We start from the raw sequence: 25,557 nt of genomic DNA on the forward strand, positions 1-25,557 counted from the left end.
TGCTCGGCAAAACAGACGTGACACCCGATATCATGGACCCTCCATATATAATGAAACCAAGTGCTCCAATAGTGCATCGTTATAAAAAGTTTATTCTATTAAAAACAGCTTCAAACATTGCACTCGCATAAGGTCGAATCAATGAAGCCTAGAGGCATCAACTTGCAGCAGCAAGTACTGGTGTAATGTGGTCTCAGCGGACACAGTATAGGTAAACTGAATCTCTTCAGCAAAAGATTGAGAATTCCATGAGTAAGTCGTTATGAGGAAACATCGGGAAGTGGCTATACGCCAACCAGTTTTTCACACTTGACACTATACCGGAAGTGGCGCTCAGAGGATCACAATCTTTTGCTGGTGAGATTTAGTTCACCTATGCTGTGTCCACTGAGACCACATTACACCAGTACTTGCTGCTGCAAGTGGATGCCTCTAGGCTTCATTGATTTGAGCTTATGTTAGTGCAATGTTTGAAGCTGTTTTAATAGAATAAACATTTTACAATGATACTGCACTATTGGAGCTCTTTGTTTCATTATATATGGAGGGTCCATGATTTCGGGTGTCACGTCTGGATATATCTAACCCTGTAAGGGTTGATGCTGTTTTGCCGAGCATGAGAGTGCAAGGCATTGTCATTTGGTGAGTTTTTAACCAAAGGGGAGTGGAAACACAGAGTGCGCGCGGTGTGGTGAAAGTTTTGAAGCTCTCACATCAGGATATATGCAGATTTTCTTGTCTGAGACAATCCAGTCTCATTTATGGACTATTTTTGCACAAACTTTATTATTAGTTGTTTATGTATTAGTGTTAATCACCATCATCTGTCACTGGGTTTATTTATACTGTTTAGCGCTACTATTTACTTTAGTTTATACTGTAAATGCTTATTTATTGTTACCTGTACAGAAGACACCTGGGAGCCAGAAATCTTGCAGATAGGGGATCAAATACTTATTTCACTCATTAAAATGCAAATCAATTTATCATTTTTGAAATGTGTTTTTCTGGATTTTTTTTTTTTTGTTATTCTGTCTCTCACTGTCAAAATAAACCTAGCATTAAAATTATAGACTGATCATTTCTTTTTCAGTGGGCAAACATACAAAATCAGCAGGGGATAAAATACTTTTTTCCCCTCATTGTAACTAAGGTATGAGGTGCTTGACAATTACTCATCACAACCATATCTCTTATAGTTTACAAAAAGAGGCAACATGTGATTGTGTGCCCTACGAAAATTAACTTTGTCAAACCATATTCTTTTGATTTAAAAAGATACACTAAATGGGCGTGGCTAGGCGAGGATGTGGGGAGATGAGTGTAGCTGCTTCTAAGCTCCCGCTCCAGATATACTTGTTTAGCCGTGGCGTCAAGAACTGTCTGAAGGTTGAAGTGAGAACCACGGACCAGTGTTAAAGATAGAGCGGCGAGATGAAAGAGCGCCGTGGTCTCCATCTCACTGACCAGGTCGGGGGGGGGGGGGTTGTGTGTGTGGTGATCCAGTGCGACTACTGAGGACACTGCTCTGCTTAGCTGAATCCTGTGTTAAGCTGCGCTATTGTCCCAGTGCTTTGTCTGAGAGAAAGTGCAGTGGGACTGGACTGTGTCCTCAGCTCATATCTTGTTGCTCTGCTTGAGAGAATGGGGAAGACGTCGCTGGGCTCATCTGTGTCTTCAGCTTAAGAGAAGAGGTGTGACGGAGAGCACAAAAATATGATTCTCTGGGGAAGGACACGAGTACATCAACATACCTGGTAATTCTACTGTACTATGGTTATTGAATATAGCTGCTGTGTGAAAAATCCCTGGTCTGTTCGAAAAAGAGACTGGTAATTTAAAATCTAAACCAACTGTACTGAAGTAAAAAGGAGAGGACAAATAAGGTCCATTGATCGGTGGATGGATGTGTATATCCTTGTGGACCCCCCATTTTTTTCTTTTCCTCTTTTCATAAATAACATATTGTTTGAATTATAAATGAAAAAAAAAAAACTCGCAGAATCATCAACGTTATCTGAAGCCAGTGCTTTAACAGAGAAGGAGCCATCTTTGAAAGAAGTGGTATATGCACTGAACAATGCTTGAAATGTCAGATCAATTAAAAGGGTATAAGAGAAGAAATACATTTTTTAAGACACGATGCACAAAAAAACATGGGAAAGGACCACAGCCTTGGAGGGGAGGATTAGTCTGATAGAAGATATTAATCAATTAAAACAAGAAATGAAGGCAATTAGTGAAAAAGTCAACTTGTATTCCTCTAAAATAGAGGATATGGAAAATAGACTACGTAGGAATAACGTGAAAATGATGGGACTGCCTGAGCGGTGTGAGGGCTCGAGTCCTACAGGATTCATGGAAAAATGGCTTTTAGAAATTTTTGGAAAGGAATCTCTTTTTCATCATTCTATGCTATAGAGAGCACATAGAATCCTCTATAGGGTACCATTGCCAGTTGGTCAACCTAGGCCCTTTTTGGCCAAGATGCGCTTTTACAGTGATAGGAGACATTATTTTACAAAAGGCAAGAGAAAAGAGAGACAATCTACAATGGAGCCAGAGTTTCAATATATTCAGATTTTTCTCCAGAATTACAGAAGAAAAGGGCAACATTTTTGGAGATTAAAAAGACCACAGCACTTGAAAATTACATACGCCATGCTGTATCCGGAGTGGTTGCGCATAACAGCTTTTGGGAAAATACTTCTCTTGAATAAATCAAATGAAGCATTGGTGTGGCTGGAAAAAAAAATGAAGGGAAATTACAGACTAATTGAATATGAGATCTAATAAAATGTGTCTAAGTGAAGGAGTGGATGAGATTCAACAACAGCGATTTGTTTCTATTGAGAATACAAAGGGGCGGGAGGGGGCAGCTACATTTTTTTCATAAATTTCTTTGAATTTTTTTTTTAAGTTTTGAAATATGGGAAAATAGATGGTAGGTATTTTAGCGTATTGGGTAATGGATATACAAATGCACTACAATGGAAAAATAAATGTGTGTGTGTGTATAAATATGTTATTGGTACACAAAATTTATATAACACTATTCACATACATATGAATAGTGAATAATGAGGTTGAAAAGAGAGAGTTGAGGGACTTACTGTTTAATGACACGAGAAGAAAATATATTTAGTAGAATAAATATGCTTTTAATTTTTATGATTTAGAGGATGCAAGCTAAATGGTTTAATATATGTTCTTGGAATGCTCAAGGGCTAGGAGATTCGATAAAGAGAAAAGCAGTCTTTACCACTATAGAAATATATAATGCTGTGGTATTCTGTCTGCAGGAGACACATTTGACAAAAGAAACAACTTGGTATTTAAAAAAAAGAGGAAATTTCAAACACAGTATCACTCAGTGGACACTTCATACTCAAGAGGTGTGAGTATTCTGATTGGCACTGGGGTGGTGTTCTCCTGCAGACGGGCTGTTATAGACTAGGGCCGGTATGTTTTCTTTACTGTACTCTTCAAAATAGGGAATGTATTTTGGTCAACATCCATCCCGCCTGCATTTAAATTTTTGAAGTAAAATACAATCTGATATTGTTTAATTTCGGATAAACCCAACATCACAATTTTGGTGATGGGAGACTTCAACGCAGTGTTGGATGGGAATATAGATGGGTACCATTGGGAAGATCACAGGTTCAAAGGGACCAATCATATGTTTTACCAGCTAGTAAATGAAATAGGGTTAAAAGACAGATGGAGATTGAGAAACCCAATGGAACAACAATATTAATTTTTTTCAAAAACTTGTTATACACTCTCTAGGATTGATTTAGCTCTAGGCAGTGAAGACTTACTATGTCATATTAAAAATATGCCCAGGGGTCTATGAGACCACACACCACTGCTGTTAACAATATGCCAAAGAGAAAATTATAGGGTTTGGGATTAAAAGTACCATTTCAGTCTTTGCAGATGACACCAAGCTATGCAGTGGATTAACGTTCTTACAGCATGTCTCCAATTTACAAGCCGACCTCAATGTACTGTCTAATTGGGCGACTATGTGGCAGATGAGGTTTAATGTTGATAAATGTAATGTTATGCACTTGGGCATAAGCTCAATATTAACATGCAATGCCAAGCTGCAGTTTCCAAAGCAAGCAAAGTCCTTTCTTGTATTAAGAGAGGTATGGGAGAGAGAAAACGAGAGAGAGCGCGAGAGAGAGAGCGCGAGAGAGAAAGAGAGAGCGCGAGAGAGCGCGAGAGAGAAAGAGAGAGCGCGAGAGAGAAAGAGAGAGCGCGAGAGAGAAAGAGAGAGCGCGAGAGAGAAAGAGAGAGCGCGAGAGAGAAAGAGAGAGCGCGAGAGAGAAAGAGAGAGCGCGAGAGAGAAAGAGAGAGCGCGAGAGAGAAAGAGAGAGCGCGAGAGAGAAAGAGAGAGCGCGAGAGAGAAAGAGAGAGCGCGAGAGAGAGAGAGAGAGCGCGAGAGAGAGAGAGAGAGCGAGAGAGAGAGAGAGAGAGAGAGAGAGAGAGAGAGAGAGAGAGAGAGAGAGAGAGAGAGAGAGAGAGAGAGAGAGAGAGAGAGAGAGAGAGAGAGAAGAGAGAGAGAGAGAGAGAGAGAGAGAGAAAGAGAATTTTGCCCCTGTACAAATCATTAGTAAGACCTTATCTAGAACATGCAGGTTCAGTTTTGGGCACCAGTTCTCAAAAAGGATATAGGGAAACTGGAGAAAGTGCAGAGAAGGGCACCCAAACTGATAAGAGGCATGGAGGAGCTCAGCTATGAGAAAAGATTAGAGGAATTGAATTGATTCTCTTTTAAGAAGAGATTAAGGGGGGATATGATCACCATGTACAAATATATAAGTGGTCCATATAGTGAACTTGGTGTTGTTATTCATTCCCTTTACGGTCAACACAGAGGACAAGGGGGCGCTCTTTACGCCTAGAGGAAAAGAGATCTCTTCTCCAAATACGGAAAGGTTTCTTCACAATAAGAGCTCTGAAAATGTGGAATAGGCTCCCTCCAGAGGTGGTTCTGGCCAGCTCAGTAGATTGCTTTAAGAAAGGCCTGGATTCTTTCCTAAAGGTACATAATATAACTGGGTACTAACATTTATAGTTAAAGTTGATCCAGGGAAAAACCGATTGGCCCTCTGGGATCAGGAAGGAATTTTTTCCGCTGCTGTAGCAAATTGGATCATGCTTTGCAGGGGTTTTTCGCCTTCCTCTGGATCAACTGTGGGTATAGGATTGTGTATATGGGATTGTATGATATTTTTTATTTATTTATTTCTATGGTTGAACTAGATGGACTTGTGTCTTTTTTCAACCTGATTACCCATGTAACTATGTAATTATAAATCTTGGCACAGCACCATTGGGGGTGGTCTGGGACTCCCACAAAGCCTTCCTTAGGGGTATACCAATACAGAGTGTGGAATAAATAAAGAAGCAAACAAGAGAACAGGATGTAACTGCTATGCAAAGGGTTATGGAAGCAGAAAAACAATATATAGAGGTACAATCTGCAGAAATTTTAGCAAACTGAATAAATGAACAACAAATAAATACTCCTCACAAAGGCAGAAAACAAGCAGTTGTTTCAGAAACAACTTTTTGGGGGGAAAGTGTGGGACATCTATTGGCTCTACTGGTGAAAGCAAACAAGCCTACCATGGTTATTCCATCAATTAAAACAGGGAATGGAAGGGTTACCGCTTATACACTTGACAGATGAATTTAAAGCATATTATGAAATGTTGTACAATAGTACCCAGGGCCAAGAGGTGGAGGGTGAGATGTGGAGCTTCTTTCGGGATTTGAAAATTCCAAACCTCACTAATGAGGAAAGGGAGATGTTAGAAGTCTCCTGGATCGGACAGTTTGCCGGCAGAGATATACAAAAAAATACGAAGGTTTTATTGAAGGTGCTTGAATGTAGCTATGGAAGGGGGTTGGCTACCTGCGTCAATGATGGAATCTACTATTATAGTATTGCCAAAGGAGGAGGAGGACCCACTCAATCCTTCTTCCTACAGGCCGATAATCCTGTGTACTGACGTCAAGATCCTAACGGGGATAATGGCCACTAGGTTAAAAAGGACAATACAAAAATATGTACATCCTGATCAATCAGGATTCATATCACGTAGGGCAACTAGTATGAATGTCTGATTCTTTAAGTTCCAACGATTAATACAGGATCAAGAGCCATTTATCATTAGATAATGCCATTTGGCATTATCTAGCGCAGGTCTTCAGGGCTTTTAGTCTTGGCCCAGGGTTTGTTAACTGGATAAAACTTATGTGGGGCACCCAAGGTTACAGTTAAAATAAATAACTAGTGTTCAGGAACATTTCCGTTGACGCGGTGAACGATACAGGTGCGCCATTTCTCGCCCCTGCTCTTCACTCTGGCGAAGGAACCATTGGCTATAGCCATTAGATCATCTAACTATCCAAGGGTTTAAGAGAATATCAGGAGGAGAAGAGAAAATAGTATCGTACGCAGATGATGTACATTTAAAAAGGACACTTATTCTTCTTTAAGTGCAGCGATGGAGATGATAGAAAACTTTGGACAGATCTCTGTCTTAAATATAAATTGGGAAAAGTCAATGCTTCCACCAGTGGACCCTATGGAGGCTCCTTTGCCTACAGGCGTTCCACAGATGGAAATAGTTAATAAAAATATATATCTGGGAGTATAACCATAAATCTAAAACAATATATTACTATTATTTTTAAAGCTATCTATCTAAACGGGACTACATTAAGGGAAAGGCGTGGCTCCAATTACCTTTGTCATTAGTGGGTGGATGCAACCTGATAAAAGATGATGTGGATGCCGCAACTTCTCTACATAATACACAACTCGCCAATCTGGATACTGAAACAGTGGTTTTGGAAAATAGATGTAAATTTTAGGGAGCTAATATATGGGGGGGGGGACACACACACACAACCTAGGATAGGATTACGGGTGCTGCAGCAGCCGAAGGATAAAGGGGGCTTGGCGGTGCCACACCCCTGGAGGTATTTCTTGGCAGCACAACTGCAGCACTTGAGAGGATGTAATCTTCCTGAGGGAGGGGGACACAAATGGGAAAATTATGCTCCTGGGAACAAATCATAATACTTTAATGGAAGCTTTAGAAGCTGAATCCTTTATATTTAAATCCCCCACCTTTGAATTGGTTAACCACTTCAGCCCCGGAAGGATTTACCCCCTTCCTGACCAGAGCACTTTTTACAATTTGGCACTGCGTCGCTTTAACTGCTAATTGCGCGGTCATGCAATGCTGTAACCAAACGAAATTTGCGTCCTTTTCTTCCCACAAATAGAGCTTTCTTTTGATGGTATTTGATCACCTCTGCCGTTTTTATTTTTTGCGCTATACACGGAAAAAGACCGAAAATTTTGAAAAAAAATGATATTTTCTACTTTTTGTTCTAAAAAAAATCCAATAAACTCAATTTTAGTCATACATTTAGGCCAAAATGTATTTGGCCACATGTCTTTGGTAAAAAAAATGTCAATAAGTGTATATTTATTGGTTTGCGCAAAAGTTATAGCGCCTACAAACTAGGGTACATTTTCTGGAATTTACACAGTCTTTAATTTATGACTGCCTATGTCATTTCTTGAGGTGCTAAAATGACAGGGCAGTACAAAACCCCCACAAATGACCCCATTTTGGAAAGTAGACACCCCAAGGAAATTGCTGAGAGGCATGTTGAGCCCATTGAATATTCATTTTTTTTGTCCCAAGTGATTAAATAATGAAAAAAAAAAAAAAAAAAAAAAAAAATTACAAAAAGTTGTCACTAAATGATATATTGCTCACACAGGCCATGGGCCTATGTGGAATTGCACCCCAAAATACATTTAGCTGCTTCTCCTGAGTATGGGGATACCACATGTGTGGGACTTTTTGGGAGCCTAGCCGCATACGGGGCCCCGAAAACCAATCACTGCCTTCAGGATTTCTAAGGGCGTACATTTTTGATTTTACTCCTCACTACCTATCACAGTTTTGAAGGCCATAAAATGCCCAGATGGCACAAACCCCCCCCAAATGACCCCATTTTGGAAAGTAGACACCCCAAGCTATTTGCTGAGAGGCATGTTGAGTCCATGGAATATTTTATATTTTGACACAAGTTGCGGGAAAGTGACAATTTATTTTTTTTTTTTTTTTTTTTTTGCACAAAGTTGTCACTAAATGATATATTGCTCACACAGGTCATGGGCATATGTGGAATTGCACCCCAAAATACATTCTGCTGCTTCTCTTGAGTACGGGGATACCACATGTGTGGGACTTTTTAGGAGCCTAGCCGCGTACGGGACCCCGAAAACCAATCACCGCCTTCAGGATTTCTAAGGGTGTACATTTTTGATTTCACTCTTCACTGCCTATCACAGTTTCGGAGGCCATGGAATGCCCAGGTGGCACAAAACCCCCCCAAATGACCCCATTTTGGAAAGTAGACACCCCAAGCTATTTGCTGAGAGGCATGGTGAGTATTTTGCAGCTCTCATTTGTTTTTGAAAATGAAGAAAGACAAAAAAAAAAATTTTTTTTTTCTTTTTTTAATTTTCAAAACTTTGTGACAAAAAGTGAGGTCTGCAAAATACTCACTATACCTCTCAGCAAATAGCTTGGGGTGTCTACTTTCCAAAATGGGGTCATTTGGGGGGGGTTTGTGCCACCTGGGCATTCCATGGCCTCCGAGACTGTGATAGGCAGTGAAGAGTGAAATCAAAAATTTACGCCCTTAGAAAGCCTGAAGGCGGTGCTTGGTTTTCGGGGTCCCATACGTGGCTAGGCTCCCAAAAAGTCTCACACATGTGGTATCCCCGTACTCAGGAGAAGCAACAGAATGTATTTTGGGGTGTAATTTCACATATTCCCATGGCATGTTTGAGCAATATATCATTTAGTGACAACTTTGTGCAAAAAAAAAAAAAAATAATAATAATTTGTCTCTTTCCCGCAACTTGTGTCACAATATAAAATATTCCATGGACTCGACATGCCTCTCAGCAAATAGCTTGGGGTGTCTACTTTCCAAAATGGGGTCATTTGGGGGGGTTTGAACTGTCCTGGCATTTTATGCACAACATTTAGAAGCTTATGTCACACATCACCCACTCTTCTAACCACTTGAAGACAAAGCCCTTTCTGACACTTTTTGATTACATGAAAAAATTATTTTTTTTTGCAAGAAAATTACTTTGAACCCCCACACATTATATATTTTTTTAAAGCAAATGCCCTACAGATTAAAATGGTGGGTGTTTAATTTTTTTTTTTCACACAGTATTTGCGCAGCGATTTTTCAAACGCATTTTTTGGGGAAAAAACACACTTTTTTACATTTTAATGCACTAAAACACACTATATTGCCCAAATGTTTGATGAAATAAAAAAGATGATCTTAGGCCGAGTACATGGATACCAAACATGACATGCTTTACAATTGCGCACAAACGTGCAGTGACAACAAAATAAATACATTTTTAAAAGCCTTTAAAAGCCTTTACAGGTTACCACTTTAGATTTACAGAGGAGGTCTACTGCTAAAATTACTGCCCTCGATCTGACCGTCGCGGTGATACCTCACATGCATGGTGCAATTGCTGTTTACATTTGACGCCAGACCGACGCTTGCGTTCGCCTTAGCGCGAGAGCAGGGGGGACAGGGGTGCTTTTTTTTTTTTTTTTTTTTTTTTCTTTATTATTTTTTTGCTTTTTTATCTTATTTTAAAACTGTTCCTTTCATTTTTTTTTTTTTTTAATCATTTTTATTGTTATCTCAGGGAATGTAAATATCCCCTATGATAGCAATAGGTAGTGACAGGTACTCTTTTTTGAAAAAATTGGGGTCTATTAGACCCTAGATTTCTCCTCTGCCCTCAAAGCATCTGACCACACCAAGATCGGTGTGATAAAATGCTTCCCCAATTTCCCAATGGCGCTATTTACATCCGGCGAAATCTAAGTCATAAAATGCTCGTAGCTTCCAGTTTCTTAGGCCATAGAGATGTTTGGAGCCACTCTGGTCTCTGATCAGGTCTATGGTCAGCTGGCTGAATCACCGGCTGCATTCTCAGGTTCCCTGTTGAGACAGGAGAGCCAGAGAAAAACACGGAAGACGGTGGGGGGGGGGGGGGCATTCTCTCCCACTGCTTGTAAAAGCAGTCTAGAGGCTAATTAGCCGCTAGGATTGCTTCTACATGAAAGCCGACTGCTGGCTGAAAAGAATGATACCAAGATGATACCTAAACCTGCAAGCATCATTCTGGTATAACCACTCAAAGTCGTGAATGCTGTACCTGAAGACAAAAATATGGTTAACAATAAAGCACAGTAAACGGTAAAGTATAAAAAATTGCAGACCTGAAAAGCAAACATGATAAAACATAATAACAATAAAACATTGCAGAATAGAATACAGTAAAAAAGAGCAGAACAATAGAGAGAATAGAGAGAGAGAGAATAGAGAGAGAACAATAAAACGACAACTATTATTTTTTATTTTATATTTTTGTTTGTGTTTTTTTTTTTTTTTTTTTTACACTTTTTTTGTAACTGTAACTTTTATAACTGTAACCGGTTCCAGGTTCGGGTCTCTCAAAATGCGATGGCATCTTGGGAGACCCTGTGAAAGTGTGTCCTAGTCTGTGCAATGCTGTACCCTACGCTAATACTCAACTAGTGTATGGTAGCGTTCAAAACATTCACCAATGCAAAGACCAGGATTGTCAGGACAGGAGGGACAATAATAGCGGGTGTCACGCCTATATCCGCGCTTGCTGCAGACACAACATCTTTTTTGGGGGGGTTCGTCGGGTAGGGGTACTCGGGAGGACATAAAAATGCCTCTCATGCAGCCGACTGCATTTGGTTGGGGATGTGAATGGGGGAAGTACGGGCGCTGCAGAAGTGGTGGGTTCCCAATTAGGATTGGCGAATGCAGCAGGAAGGGCACTATGGGCATGACGGGCCTGTGTTTGTCTTCTTGGTGGCAGCGGGACACTATTTGTGCTTGCCACCTCACCAGCTTGAACTGCACTTATGGGACTCGCCACGTCACCAAGTGTTACTGCAGTGCTGGTTTGACTACGACCGGGGTGTACTAGGCCGCTGGCGCTTGCCAGTTCACCAAAACGCTACCAAAAAAACTGTTAACGATCGCAGGGATCAGGCCTGACTCTGCGAACGCTGCAGTTATGCATTTAGTGTTTTGTAAGTGACAGTGATCGATCGATCGATACTGCACTTGGGTGGGCTGGGCTGGGCCGGGCGGAGGGGTAAAACGCAGGTGCTAGCAGGTATCTGGGCTGATCCCGCTAACACTGCGTTTTTGGGAACCCTAAACTGCTGGGGACGCCAGTATAGATCTGATCGGATCAGATATTGATCAGTTCAGATACTATACCACTAAGGGAGGTGTACAGTGCGTGCGTGGGTGTTAGCGCTACTGGCACTAACCTGACGCTGCCTGGGGCTGGTGCTTGCCAGTTCACCAAAACGCTACAAAAAAAACTGTTAGCGATCGCAGGGATCAGGCCTGACTCTGCGAACGCTGCAGTTATGCGTTTAGTGTTTTGTAAGTGACAGTGATCGATCGATACTGCACTTGGGTGGGCTGGGCCGGGCGGAGGGGTAAAACGCAGGTGCTAGCAGGTATCTGGGTTGATCCCGCTAACACTGCGTTTTTGGGAACCCTAAACTGCTGGGGACGCTAGTATAGATCTGATCGGATCAGATATTGATGCGTTCAGATACTATACCACTAAGGGAGGTGTACGGTGCGTGGGTGTTAGCGGTACTGGCACTAACCTGACGCTGCCTGGGGCTGGTGCTTGCCATTTCACCAAAATGCTACCAAAAAAACTGTTAGCGATCGCAGGGATCAGGCCTGACTCTGCGAACGCTGCAGTTATGCGTTTAGTGTTTTGTAAGGGACAGTGATCGATCGATACTGCACTTGGGTGGGCTGGGCCGAGCTGGGCGGAGGGGCAAAACGCAGGTGCTAGCAGGTATCTGGGCTGATCCCGCTAACACGGTGTTTTTGGGAACCCTAAACTGCTGGGGACGCTAGTATAGATCTGATCGGATCAGATATTGATGCGATCAGATACTATACCACTAAGGGAGGCGTATGCTGCGTGCGTGGGTGTTAGCGGTACTGACGCTAATCTGACGCTGCCTGGGGCGACGCATATCACCGCCGGACGATCAGGGGGCTAAATCTTTATTCGGTAATAAACGGCGGGTGCCCTGACACTATAAAAAATAAACAAACTAACCAGCGTCACCCGTAACAGTTATACAGTGATCAGTGGTGAAAGGGTTAACTAGGGGGCAATCAAGGGGTTAAAACATTTATTAGATAGTATATGGGGGTCCCTGTCGCTATAAAACTCTGACGGCGAACCTAAATATTTACGTCCCTAACTAGCATCACCAGCGACACTAATACAGCGATCAGAAAAATGATCGCTTAGCGACACTGGTGACAGGGGGTGATCAAGGGGTTAAAACTTTATTAGGGGGGGTTAGGGGGGTACCCTAGACCTACAGGGGGCCTAACACTCACTGCCCTGACACTGTAACTGTCACAAACTGACACCAATACAGTAATCAGAAAAAAAAAAAAAAAAAACTGCTGGTGTCAGTTTGTGACAGGGGGGGGGGGTGATTGGGGGGCGATCGGGGGGGGGATCGGGGTGTTTAGTGTGCCTGGCATGTTCTACTGTGTGTAGTGTGTTGGTGCACTTACATTGCAGTCTTCTCTCCTCGGCCCGGAACGGAAAATACCGAGCCGAGGAGAGATGACATCATTTCCTCTGCCTCTGTGTACAATACAGAGGCGGGGAAATGATCCCATTGGCTGAGAGCGATCGCGAGGGGGGGGCCACGAATGGATGGCCTCCCCCTCACCTCCGATCGCCGGGGGAGATTTGCCGACCGCCGCAGGCACCGGGGGGGGGTCCGATCGGACCCCCCACCCGCGGGCAGGCAAGGACGTACATATACGTCCTTTTGCCTGCCCGTGCCGCTCTGTCGACGTATATAGTCGTGCGGCGGTCGGCAAGTGGTTAAAAAGCTGTGGAAAGTAGCCAAGGGGACGTTGGGATACCAGGGCTATACTGAGTTCTCACCCATATGGAACAATAAACACCTACAAGAAATTGAAACTAGAGAGAAGTAAGGAATGGGAGAGGTGTGGTTTGGTGAGATTGGTCTAACCGTAACGTTTCAAGAGCTTAGAGAGGAATATGAAATCCTGAGACAGTCATTATATAAATCTTTATTAAGTAGACACGCGCTGGATAAACAATTTAAAGAAAAGCTGTTGAAATGGAGCGGGATTGGTACTCTTGGTAAAGTCATTGATGCAGGTCTAAAGGACTGATATCAGAAATATTTGTGAAGTGGCGATAAATGGGGAGGAAAAACCTTCTTGTAGTCGTCGATGGGTGGAAGACCTAGGCGAGATAACGGAGGAGCAGTGGAAATGTATATTAAACGCCGGACCACTAGTACCCTTATCTCCATCAGAGAACTTCGCATTTGTTGCTACTTCACATAACATATTATACTCCCTGCAAGTTATTCTTGTTTGGACGGAGACTAGATGCTAAATGCCCACGATGTGGAGATTTGAATGGAGATCTCATTCAAATGATGTGGAGGTGCCCAAAACTACATAGATATTGGGGGGAGGTTATCGACACAATGAATTCAATCTTTGGAGTCACTCTTGGATTAGATTCCATATTAATATGTATTTTGGGGTATATAGGGGAAGAAGGGATAGCAAACAGAAGGCAAATGACATTAAATTAGGTGTCCATTTCTAGCGCAGAAACTAATAGCGAGAAAATGGCTAGCTATAAGCCCACCAATACGTACAGAATAGATAAAAGTAGATGATATTTTCAGAAAAGAAGTATCTGTATATATTAAAAGGGGAAATGTTGAGGTACTTAAGAAAATATGGGAACCCTGGTTAAATAGAGAAAGCAATCACTAAGACAAAGAGATACATAAGAATAATAAAGAAAAGGAGTAAAATTGAGGAATAAGTGGAAGGACAAAAGATGGAACTATTGTAGATAAAGAAACTCTCTCCAGGTTGTTTGTAAGCAATAGTAAAAGGAGGTTAAAAGATTATGAAGATATGAAGTGGCAGATGAGGAAAATTGAACTTTGAGAAAATGCAACGTAAAAAAGGTACAGCAAGAAGAAGTAGTGCATTATGTCTGTCTAATTATATGTGTAATATGTCTGAGATAATGGTGGTGTATGTTTGCGTTTGTAAAAGAAAATTTTTCTTAACCACTTGACCACTGGGCACTTAAACCCCTTTAATAACCAGACCAATTTTCAGCTTTCGGTGCTCTCACAATTTGAATGACAATTATCACTGTACCCAAATTAAATTTTTGTCCTTTTTTTTCACACAAATAGAGCTTTTTGGTGGTATTTAATCACCGCTGGGTTCTTTATTTTTTGCGCTATAAAAGAAAAAAGACTGAAAATTCTGTAAAAAAATGCATTTTTCTTAGTTTCTGTTATAAAATTTTGCAAATTAGTAATTTTTTCTTCATATGTTTTGGCCAAAAGTTATACCGCTACATATCTTTGGTAAAAATAACCCAAATCGGTGTATATTATTTGGTCTTTGTGAAAGTCAGAGTCCAAAAGCTATGGTGCCAATATCTGAAAATTGGTCACATCTGAATTACTGACGGCCTATCTCATTTCTTGAGACCCTAACATGCCAGAAAAGTACAAATACCCCCCAAATGACCCCTTTTTGGAAAGAAGACATTCCAAAGTATTTAGAAAGATGCATGATGAGTTTTTTGAAGTTGTCATTTTTCCCACAATTCTTTGCAAAATCAAGATTTTTTTTTTTCTTCACAAAATTGTCATATTAGCAGGTTATTTCTCACACACAGCATAGGCATACCACAAATTACACCCCAAAACACATTCTGCTATTACTCTCGAGTATGGCGATACCACATGTGTGAGACTTTTACACAGCGTGGCCACATACAGAGGCCCAACATGCACGGAGCACCATCAGGCATTCTGGAGCACCCAGGCCAATTCTGACATTTCTCACCTACATGTAAAAATCATAATTTATTTGCTAGAAAATTACATAGAACCCCAAAACATTATATATGTTTTTTTTAGCAAAGACCCTAGAGAATACAATGGCAGTCGTTGCAACTTTTTATCTTGCACGGTATTTGCGCAGCAATTTTTCGAACACGTTTTTTTTGACAAAAAAAAAAAAAAAAAAAAACACAAAAACAAAAAACAGTAAAGTTAGCCCAATATTTTTGCATAATGTGAAAGATAAAGTTATGCCGAGTAAATAGATACCTAACATGTCACCCCTCAAAATTGCACACCCTCGTGGAATGGCGCCAAACTTCGCTACTTAAAAATCCCCATAGGAGACGCTTTAAAATTTTTTACTGGTTACATGTTGTGAGTTACAGAGGAGGTCTTGGGCCAAAATTATTGCTCTTGCTCTACCGATCGCAGCGATACCTCACATGTGTGGTTTGAACACCATTTTCATGTGTGGGCGGGACTTACGTATGCGTTCGCTTCTGCATGCGAGCACACGGGGACAAAAAATAAATAAATTTTTTTTTATTGTTCATTTTACTTTATTTTAGTTTGATGCTTTTTTCCAAAAAATAAATTTTTTGATCACTTTTATTCCTATTACAAGGAATGTAAACATCCCTTGTAATAGGAATATGGCATGACAGGTCCTCTTTACAGATACGTGAGATATGGGGTCAATAAGACCCCACATCTCACGTCTAGGCTGGGAAGCCTGCAATGAAAAAAAAAAAAAAAAACGATCCTGGCTTCGATCGTAGCAGTGAGTCGCTAGAAGCACCTGAGGGCGGCGGGGGGGGGGGAACGTCCCTTCTCGCTTCCCATAAGAACGATCAAGCGGAACAGCCGCTATGATCATTCGCATGGTGTAGGGAATCGCCGGCTGAAAAAGCTGATATCTGAATGATGCCTGTAGCTGCACCCATCATTCAGATATCCCCGCACAAAGTCAAGGACGTCGTATGACGGCCGGCGGGCAGTGGTTAAAAACACATTTTTTTTTTAACACAAAGTTGTCCATTTATACAATATTTCTAACACATAGCATGTACGTACCAAAAACGACACCCCAAAATAGATTCTCCTACTCCTCCTGAGTAGGGCGATTTCACATGTGTGAGACTTCCACAGCCTGGCCACATACAGAGGCCGAGTATAGCCAAGCAGGCTGGGTATGGCTGAGCATGACAAAGTATGGCAGCGTATGGCTGGGTATGGCAGCGTATGGCTGGGTATGGCAGCGTATGGCTGGGCATGGCAGCGTATGGCTGGGCATGGCAGCGTATGGCTGGGTATGGCAGCGTATGGCTGGGTATGACAGCGTATGGCTGGGTATGACAGCGTATGGCTGGGTATGACAGCGTATGGCTGGGTATGACAGCGTATGGCTGGGTATGACAGCGTATGGCAGAGTATTGCGGGCCATTGCAGAGTATTGCGGGCCATTGCAGAGTATTGCGGGCCATTGCAGAGTATTGCGGGCCATTGCAGAGTATTGCGGGCCATTGCAGAGTATTGCAGAGTAGTGCAGGGTATTGCTGAGCATGGGGGGGATGGCTGAGAATGGAGGGAGGGATGGATGGATGTGACTGCACATGTCACTGAGCAGCGCTGTGGGCACTACACATCCAACCCACAGCGCTGTTCCCATCTGATCCCTCCCCCTCTGTACCGATCGATACAGAGAGGGGAGAGAGGAACCGGCGTCAAAACATGACGCCGGTTTGTTTACATGTGATCACTCCGTCATTTACCGTTTACCATGAGAGGACCCGGCGGTCACAGATGTTCGCCCTTGCGCGCCCCAGGGGGTGCGCGGGAGCCGTTTTCTGGGATCACGTCATATGATGTGATCCCAGAGTTATCCAACCACCCTGCAGCCGTCATTTGGCTATGGGCCAGATAGAGAGATAGATTTATTTTTATTATACTAAACATGTGTGCGCTACTATTAGTGCCGGTTCACACAGGGGCGGCACGACTTGCAGGTCGCCTCAGCGAGGCGACCTGCAAACGACTTCTGAGGCGACTTGCAAAACGACTTCTGTATAGAAGTCTATGCAAGTCGCCCCAAGTCGCCCCCAAAGTAGTACAGGAACCTTTTTCTAAGTCGGAGCGACTTGCGTCGCTCCTATTAGAACGGTTCCGTAGCACAGAACGGGAGGCGACTTGTCAGGCGACTAGGTCGCCTGACAAGTCGCCCCTATGTGAACCGAGCCTTACGTGACATACAAATTTGCAACTGCCACCTTTTCTCCAGGGTCTCTACTATATGCTTGGGGTTTTAACTCATTCTCAGGCCTGTGGAATTTTAACACGTGCAAGACCTAAAAGAATAGTTCTGGTAGAAAAGTGGTTAAGTAGATCCTCTTATTACACAGTTGTGATACATTTAAAGTTAATGTTACAATCTGACCATACACTCTTTGTACAGTGTGTGTTGAGATTAAAAGGTGCTTGCCATCACACAATCAAGGAGTACTTGTTTACATGACAACCTGTGAAGTGAAAGCCCTTTGGACACTAAGGTATATGGCCACCTTTAGAATTCTGCATCACTTTTGTCTGGAACCCCTATTATGAGGAAAATAAAAGCCTGCCATTGCTCACATGCTTCTGAATATACTACTTGCCTGGCTGTCACTGCCCCAGAATGAAGTAATTAGCATACCTGTCCTGGTAGGTAACAAAGTACTTAAAGTCAGTGTGTCCTAGCCAGGCAACTAGCATTTTTCAAAAGGTAATCAGCAATGGCAGCCTTTTTTTTTAATACAAAAGTGAAATAATTTTGCAGTCATAATCTACACCATAAAGATAAAAAATCAAAATCAAAAACACTACCAGCAACCAAGAAAAGGTAATTGAAAAACAAGCCATAGGATGAATAGAGGGAACTTTTCTAAGCCACTGACTATCCCTTGGAGCACAGTTCAAGTATATCTAAAAGCTCCTTTGTGACAGTATAAGCAGACCACACCTACAGTTTCTACTTGATGCACGTGCGTCAAAGTAAAAAAAAAAAAAAAAAAAAAAAGGGGAAGGCAAAGAAGGCTGTAGTGCAGATTTTTGAAAACCCAGCTGAAATCTGGAGCAACTGAACTGTCCTGTATATGTTTGCAGTCAAGCTTGAATGAAAGTTAGTTCTGCAGGAGATGGTTGTTCAGATAACCTTTGATCTGGATGTCCTGAGTTTTTAAAAGGGCAAGAAGAGTGAATACTCTGGGAGCAGAGGATAGGCCAAAAGTCAGTCTAAAACTGGAAATGACCATCTGCTACAACCAAGCACAGAAAGCATGCATGAGGTGGATACATGGAGATATGCAAATAGCATCTTGAATGTCTACAGATGCATGCTGCCCTGGTCTCAGAGAAGAATGAATCAACCGTGCGGACTGGACCTATGCAAATACTGGAATTTGAAGGTATTTGTTGAGATTGTCCAGAATAAGACCCCTGTTGAGCTTTGGTACTGTGAATAGGTTTGAATAAAAACCTTAACCTGTTTTGTGGGGGTACTGGCATAAATACTCCCTAGGACATGAGATGATTCAGGGCATTCTGCAAATCCGACTGTCCCAAAAGCATATTTTGGTTGATTTGAGAGAAGAAAAAAAAAAAAAAAAAAAGAAACAGTGAGGGGTAGAGTTTTGAAATACAGGGGGTCCCCTACTTACAAACATCCGACTTACAAACGACTCCTACTTACAAACGGAGGGAGGCAACAGGAAGTAAGAGGAAATCTACCCCTAGGAAGGGAAATTCACTCCTGTAAGAGTTAATATGGGAAAAAGGTGTCTCCACTGATTCTTTATCACCTATCCTTATTTCCCTAATAACCCCAAATTTTCTAAATCCAATTGTCATTGGGACAGAAAGTGAGGTGAAATCTTCTGAACAGGGGCACAGACAGCAAAACAAACGTTACAGGGGTGATAACCCTTCCCTATGCTATCTACAAAACTTAAAAATAGATTTTTTGGCTGGAGCTACACTTAAAAAAATGTACCTGTTCCGACTTACAAACAGATTCAACTTAAGAACAAACCTAAAGTCCCTATCTTGTTTGTAACCCGGGGACCCCCTGTATATTTGCACCCATTTGAAAATGCTGATTCAACCTACAGGTCTGGGACATGTGAACCCGAGAGGCAAACTGTACCAAATGTCCCCCCTCTCAAAGTAGTAGGGTGCACCTTCATTGGGAAGATGATTTTGGAGGAAGACTTGGTGAGCTCTATGGTCTTGTGCCAAAAGACAGAGCGATTAGGCTTTAAAGGTTGGGTTTTAACATGGAAGCCTGAGAAGAGCAATTAGGTACTCTAAGTATTGAGGTGGTAGAGGCTCCTGAGGAATGGAGGGTGGGGGGTTTGGAATCTTCCACTGTGAAAGCAAAATTTTCTCTCCTGCAAAATCTTTTATGAATTGGTCAAGTGCATCCCCAAAAAGACGATGGCTTTAAAAAAGGCATACATGTGAGAAGCTGCTTACAGGCAGCTTCAGCTGTCCAGGCTTTGAGCCACAAGCCATTCTGGAAATTTGTCACATCACTTTTAAGGCATCCACACAAAAAGGCAAAGCAGAATTGAATTGTAAATTCGCTGTTAAAAGACGGTCTTGGAAAACCAGATTCTGTTGGTTGTTCCTTGTCCTATTCCAGTTAGCTGCAGTTTGACATGCTGAAAGTGCAGCAAATGCTGGTTGCAGGTCTGGGCCTGCAAGAGTAACGGTAGTCTTTAACAGAGTTTTAAACTTCTTATCTGCAGAATCTTTAATTGAAAGATCTTCAGCTGGTACAGTGAGATGTTTAGGACTCTAAGAAAGCAGATTAACTACAGCAATAGCTCCCTTTTTAGGTAACTTTTCCCAATGCATAAAGCTTGGCAAAGATTTTTGGATAATTGAAAATCTTTTCTGGAGTGATCCAATCGTCATACATTGCCCATTCCATTTGTTCATGAACAGGGAATCTTTATAGATTTTGCAGGCCTCTTTGTATCCAAAGGGGCGTGGTAAGATGGAGGAGAAGCAACGTCTATGATACCAGAGCTTTTGTAAAATAACCAAATTAGCAAGCATGTTGCATAAAGCTTTCAGGTGTAAGTGTGGGGGAGAATTAAAAAAAAAAAAAAAAAAAAATCTTTTGCAGCCTCCTCCAACACTGCCTCTATATCTTCATCATTCCTTTCTGCATCTGTCTAGTCTAGGGCAGACATATCGAGATTCGACTCAGGCAGAGATTGTGAAGTGGTAGAAGTGGCTTGGCTAGAGACGGCAGTATTAAGGCTGATGTTTGCCAGAGGAATTGTGACATAGATGCAGAAGTTGCTGCTTTCATTTGGTAGGCCGCTTGTCGAGTGCCTGATACAAAACTAGTCAGATGCAGAGGCCCGGTGTTAAACAGTTCTGGACCTGATGCAAGGGATGCATCATCATTCTATAGTTGAGTGTTGTGTGAACCTTAGGCAGAGCAAATGTTTGCCTGGGGTTTTGTCAAAGTCCTTGAGGCAAAAGGGCTCTAGACGGAAGTGGCGATCAGTAGTGTGATTTAACTACTGGTCATTCACCTGAGACCCAAGTGCTCCACCAGTCACAGCTTTAAGGAAGTGTGGCCAAAAATACAATTTATCTGACACCTTGCCTAATTTGTGGGGGGAGATCGGAAGGTACCTGGCAGTTTTTGTGGTATGCCGAGACCACAACTGATCCTTTTAGATATCAGATCAAGCACTCTGTTGCACTCTGCACATCACCTTGAACACACCATCACAAAACATGGTGGTGGCAGTAACATGTTGTGAGGTTACTTCTCTGAAGAGAGCCTGGAAGGCTTGTGAGGTTAAATTACAGAATACAGCAAAATCTCATGCAGTGTGTAAGAAAGCTATGCTTACAGAAAAGATTTGCCTTTAATCAAACTTAAACAAGAACTCCAAGAATAAAGCCAAAGCTACAGAAGAACTGCTTATAAAAACTTAAAGTATTAAAGTGGTTGCAAACCCCTGAAATGAAAAATGAACAAAGCATATTCTGCTTTGGTGTGTACCTGCCTCCATCTAAAGCACCAAGTGTGATTTCTGTCTGGCCTGTTCCTCTATCTGAATTAGATACTTCTAAGAGTCTACATAGACACCAGACAATCCCAGGAGATAGCCCATTTGGGAGGGGCTCCAGCAGCTAGCAGGTGACTGACAACCTCAAATGTGCATGTTTCCTTATGAGATTGTGTAGGGGAAAGAAGGGGGGGGGGCAGTCCTTTTCCTCAGGTCTCAGTTAACACTCAGCTCTCCTCTCTGTATTGCACAGAGTGTGACATCAGATTCCTGCTCCCTGCCTCTGGAAGGTCAGAAATGCTACATAAAATGTGTGCTTTAGGAGGCTGCAGATGAACAGGTACAACTTGTATGAGGATTTGTTACACCTTTGGGTATCTTCTGAGGCCAGTCACTTCAGTCGGTAAGGTTTTACAAGCATTTTCATGCCCTGAAATGGCCAAATCAGAGTCTCAGTGTACTTGAAAACTGGTGACTCAAAATACCCACACAAGCAGAGAGTTGGGGCACTTTTGTAAATAGGATTGCAGTGTGCAGTTGTGCAAAGCTGACAGACACCTATTTGAGGCCTCCGAAGTTTGTAATTGCTGCCAAAAGTGAATTTGTACTACTGATTTGAAGGCCCAATATTTTGTATTTTTTTTATTGTAATCCTTTTAAATTACTTTGCAGAGAATGGTTTCACATTCCGATTAAAGAGCATATTTCTGTGGATAATAAAATTTAACACACAAAGTTCCAGGACAATGAAACATGAAAACGTCTAAAAAAGGGTTGACTATAGTTTATAGGCACTGTACCCGATTTAGGCAGAATTATATATATAAATTGTGAAAGGAGGTCAACTTAAGTCAACAAGATGTAAGAAGCCAGGGGGAAACTAAGCCTACACATATCTATCTTTGAATAAAATACCATCAATACTGTAAAGTATACATGAAGTGTTATTTATATAAAATGATTTTGCACCTACTCCCACAGTAATGCCCCATACACACTATTAGATTTTCTGCAGATTTTTGTCTTCAGATTTACCAAAACCATGTAGTGCAAGGGCCTGCCTGATTGCATACAAATTGAAACTCTTGGAGGTTTGACCTCATATTATAAGGTTTTGGTAAATCTGAAGACAAAAATCTGCAGAAAATCTAATAGTGTGCATGGGGTCTAAGCAAATGCTTTGCTAAAAACAAAAAAAACAAACAAAAAAAAAAAAACATGTATACTCTAGTATTGAAAGAAAAAAAAAAAAGGGCACTTTTTTCTAAGCAAAAAACAATTCAGATCTAATCTACACACCTGGATCTTTTTTTAAAATATTTGACCGGATGAACACAAGCAAGAAATGATAATAGATTGACTTCATAGTATATTTTAGTCACAATATAGAAAACATAACCACCTTTTCTTCGTGCAGCTTCTGTTTTCGCTTTTCTTCAGCTGCTGTCCTCTTCTGCTCATCCTTTAGTTTTTGTTCTTCAAGCTTCTTCTGCTTTTCCTCCATATGTTTCTCATATTGCAGCTTAGTTTTCTTTTCTTTTTCAATTAATTCTTTTTCTTTGGCAGCTGTAATACAAAGGAAAAAATACAATGTAAACACAAAGACTGCAGAGTCAAAACAGGAGGTTCTTACATGCATACAGCTTTTAAGCATGCATACTCCCATCGTTTTCTCTGTTCTCCTCCTCAGGTGTTGCACTCCCTCCTCTCCTTTATAGACCAGTGTTTCTCAACTCCGGTCCTCAAGGCGCCCCAACAGGTCATGTTTTCAGGCCTTCCATTACTCTGCACAAGTGATTTGATCAGTTTCACTGCCTTAGTAATTACCACAGCTGTTTAATCTGAGGGAAATCCTGAAAACATGACCTGTTGGGGCGCCTTGTGGACTGGAGTTGAGAAACACTGTTATAGACCATCCTCTATTTTCCTGGCAGCAGTACTGGAGAGTTCCTGTGCACAATCAGCTTTACCCACTCAGGGACCCATCACCATCTCTAGCTCTGTTTTTATATCTATTAGATTGTAAGCTCTTCTGAGCAGGGCCCTCTTAATCCTATTGTATTGTATTGTATTATATTATAACTGTATTGTCTCCCTTTTATATTGTAAAGCGCTGCGTAAACTGTTGGCGCTATATAAATCCTGAATAATAATAATAATATGCAGTCAAATGTTACAATTCCTTTACCCCCGTTACTCTATACATTTGTTGTCACTCTGTGTCCTGTCTGGTGTTCCCAGGCCCTAGAGAAGTGGTAGTCAACGCTCTTGATAAAAGGGCCTCAACTGCAGCCCCTGACATCCCCGAAGGGCTGCACATAAAATTCAGTGAATAGTCAAGGTCAAAGAAAGCAAACACAGCTAAATATAAATCAAAGACAATTGAGTAACACAAGAGATTGGCAGAGACTGCAGACAGGGTATGAGAGATTGTCAGAGGCTGATGATATGAGACATGGTCAGAGACTGTAGACATAATACAAGAGATGGTCAGAAGCTGATGGTAGCATGTCTACCTGACCACGCCCAAGGCCTCGTGGTGTGCACTGTGTTTGCAGAGCTAGTAGCCTGGATCAGGGAGAGCATCCATCTATGCGACAACAGAATAGGGTGAGGGCCAGTAGAGGAAGCAGCCTGCTAAGTGGAGCAGGAGCTATTGAACCTTTCACTGATGATCATGTTGGTGCAGAGAGGAGCCTGTGGACTTTGACAGCCTGAATGCCAGCATAATACTTACTATCCTGCAGCGGTCATCAGCAACAGCTTTTGCAGAGAGGAGGCAGCTTTATATCCCAAGCTGCACTGACAACTCCTTTCTGCCTACCCTATATTTATACTCAGCAAACTGAGTTTTAGACTGTATGTCGCTTTAAATAACTACCTACCTTCATGTTAACCCTATATGCTTGCTGCTGCACAGCTCGTGCTATGCTGTCCAACTGCTTTGCATTTATCTCTGCACATTATCAACATCACAGTGGTGCAGTGGATAGCACTTTCGCCTAGCAGTAAGAAGGGTCGCTGGTTCGAATCCCACCCACGACACTACCTGCCTGGAGTTTGCATGTTCTCACTGTGCCTGCGTGGGTTTCCTCAGGGTACTCCGGTTTCCTCCCACACTCCAAAGACATGCTGGTAGGTTAATTGGATCCTGTCTAAATTGTCCCTAGTATGTATGAATGTGAGTTAGGGACCGTAGATTGTAAGCTCCTTGAGGGTAAGGACTGATGTGAATGTACAATGTATATGTAAAGCGCTGTGTAAATTGACGGCGCTATACAAGTACCTGAAATAAAATAAAAAATAACATCACTCTGCTTGGCTATTAACACCGTGCCTGCAACACATTCAACTTCTGGACAATTAACTCCTTAGACTTAGCAGTTACAGTGCACCTGACCCTGTAGAGCAGTGGTTCTCAACATCGCAGCTAATCGCTATGTGCGATCAGCAGCGGCCGCTGTCAGCCCGCCAATAGTTTAAATGGGCGCAGATTCTTGCTGCAGGAATCCGTAAGCCGCAACAAACCAAAAGGGGTCGAATACTAAACCCATAAGGTGTTGATTTAATACGTTCATGTGCTGTGTTCCTAAAACGGTCAGCATTGACGTGGTATAGGGCAGTTGTTACAACATTGTCTGTTTTCAACATATGATAGAGGGAAAAACTTGTAATTATATGCCACGTGTGTCCCTTTAATTCAGCCTCTGTATGCTGGAGTTCTCTCTACAGTCTATTTTTTGGCTGCAGGGACCACATTGATATAGTGTAGTGGCTTGGCTAACTTTTTGAACCACTTTTAAAAATTTATAGATGGTCAAATGCTGTAAACATGCTACTGGAAACTTTCAGAGATTGTGAACATACTATAGAAGTTGATAAAGGCTGGAGACCTATGACCCTAATTGGTTGCTAGAAATCGTTGATATAACAAGACAAAAGGGAAGCAGGAATTAGTGTCTGCAGGGGGCTCAAGTGCATCACAAGGACTGCCAATGGGCTGCAGGTTGGGCACCAGGACTCAAGTTTTCTACCCAGATGGTGTAGGCCAAACCCAATTACAGTACAGTAAACAGAGGACACACACAAACGCGCACACACACACACACACACACACACACACACACACACAGGACAGGTCAATTCGCAACAGGATGCACTGCCCTGCAATACACGTGTTTTAGTGTGTCAAGGTGAACTGCATCGTAAGGTAGTAACCAGGCCTTTTTTTTCCCTCAGAAAATAGGTGCAGGAACGCAACCATAACCCCCTCCAAACCACATCAAATAGTGGGTATGGTGAAATAATACTAATAGTGGAAGGGGCATTAAATACGAGGAGTGCATTACGTATGGAGTACAGAGTTT

The 25,557-nt window shown here is 42.0% G+C and overlaps 1 protein-coding gene across 14 annotated transcripts in view; it reads right to left on the reverse strand.

Annotated features, from left to right (window-relative positions):
• Positions 1-25,557, reverse strand: part of MAP7D3 (MAP7 domain containing 3) — a 221,947-nt gene that overhangs the window by 142,448 nt on the left and 53,942 nt on the right. For all 14 annotated transcript variants that reach the window (XM_073599218.1, XM_073599216.1, XM_073599207.1 and 11 more), the window contains exon 4: positions 22,593-22,756. In XM_073599218.1, coding sequence (XP_073455319.1) covers positions 22,593-22,756 — 164 coding nt within the window. The remainder of the gene's footprint in view (positions 1-22,592; positions 22,757-25,557) is intronic.

Source organism: Aquarana catesbeiana, linkage group LG09 (genome assembly GCF_042186555.1).
Source record: "Aquarana catesbeiana isolate 2022-GZ linkage group LG09, ASM4218655v1, whole genome shotgun sequence".
NCBI lineage: Eukaryota > Metazoa > Chordata > Amphibia > Anura > Ranidae > Aquarana > Aquarana catesbeiana.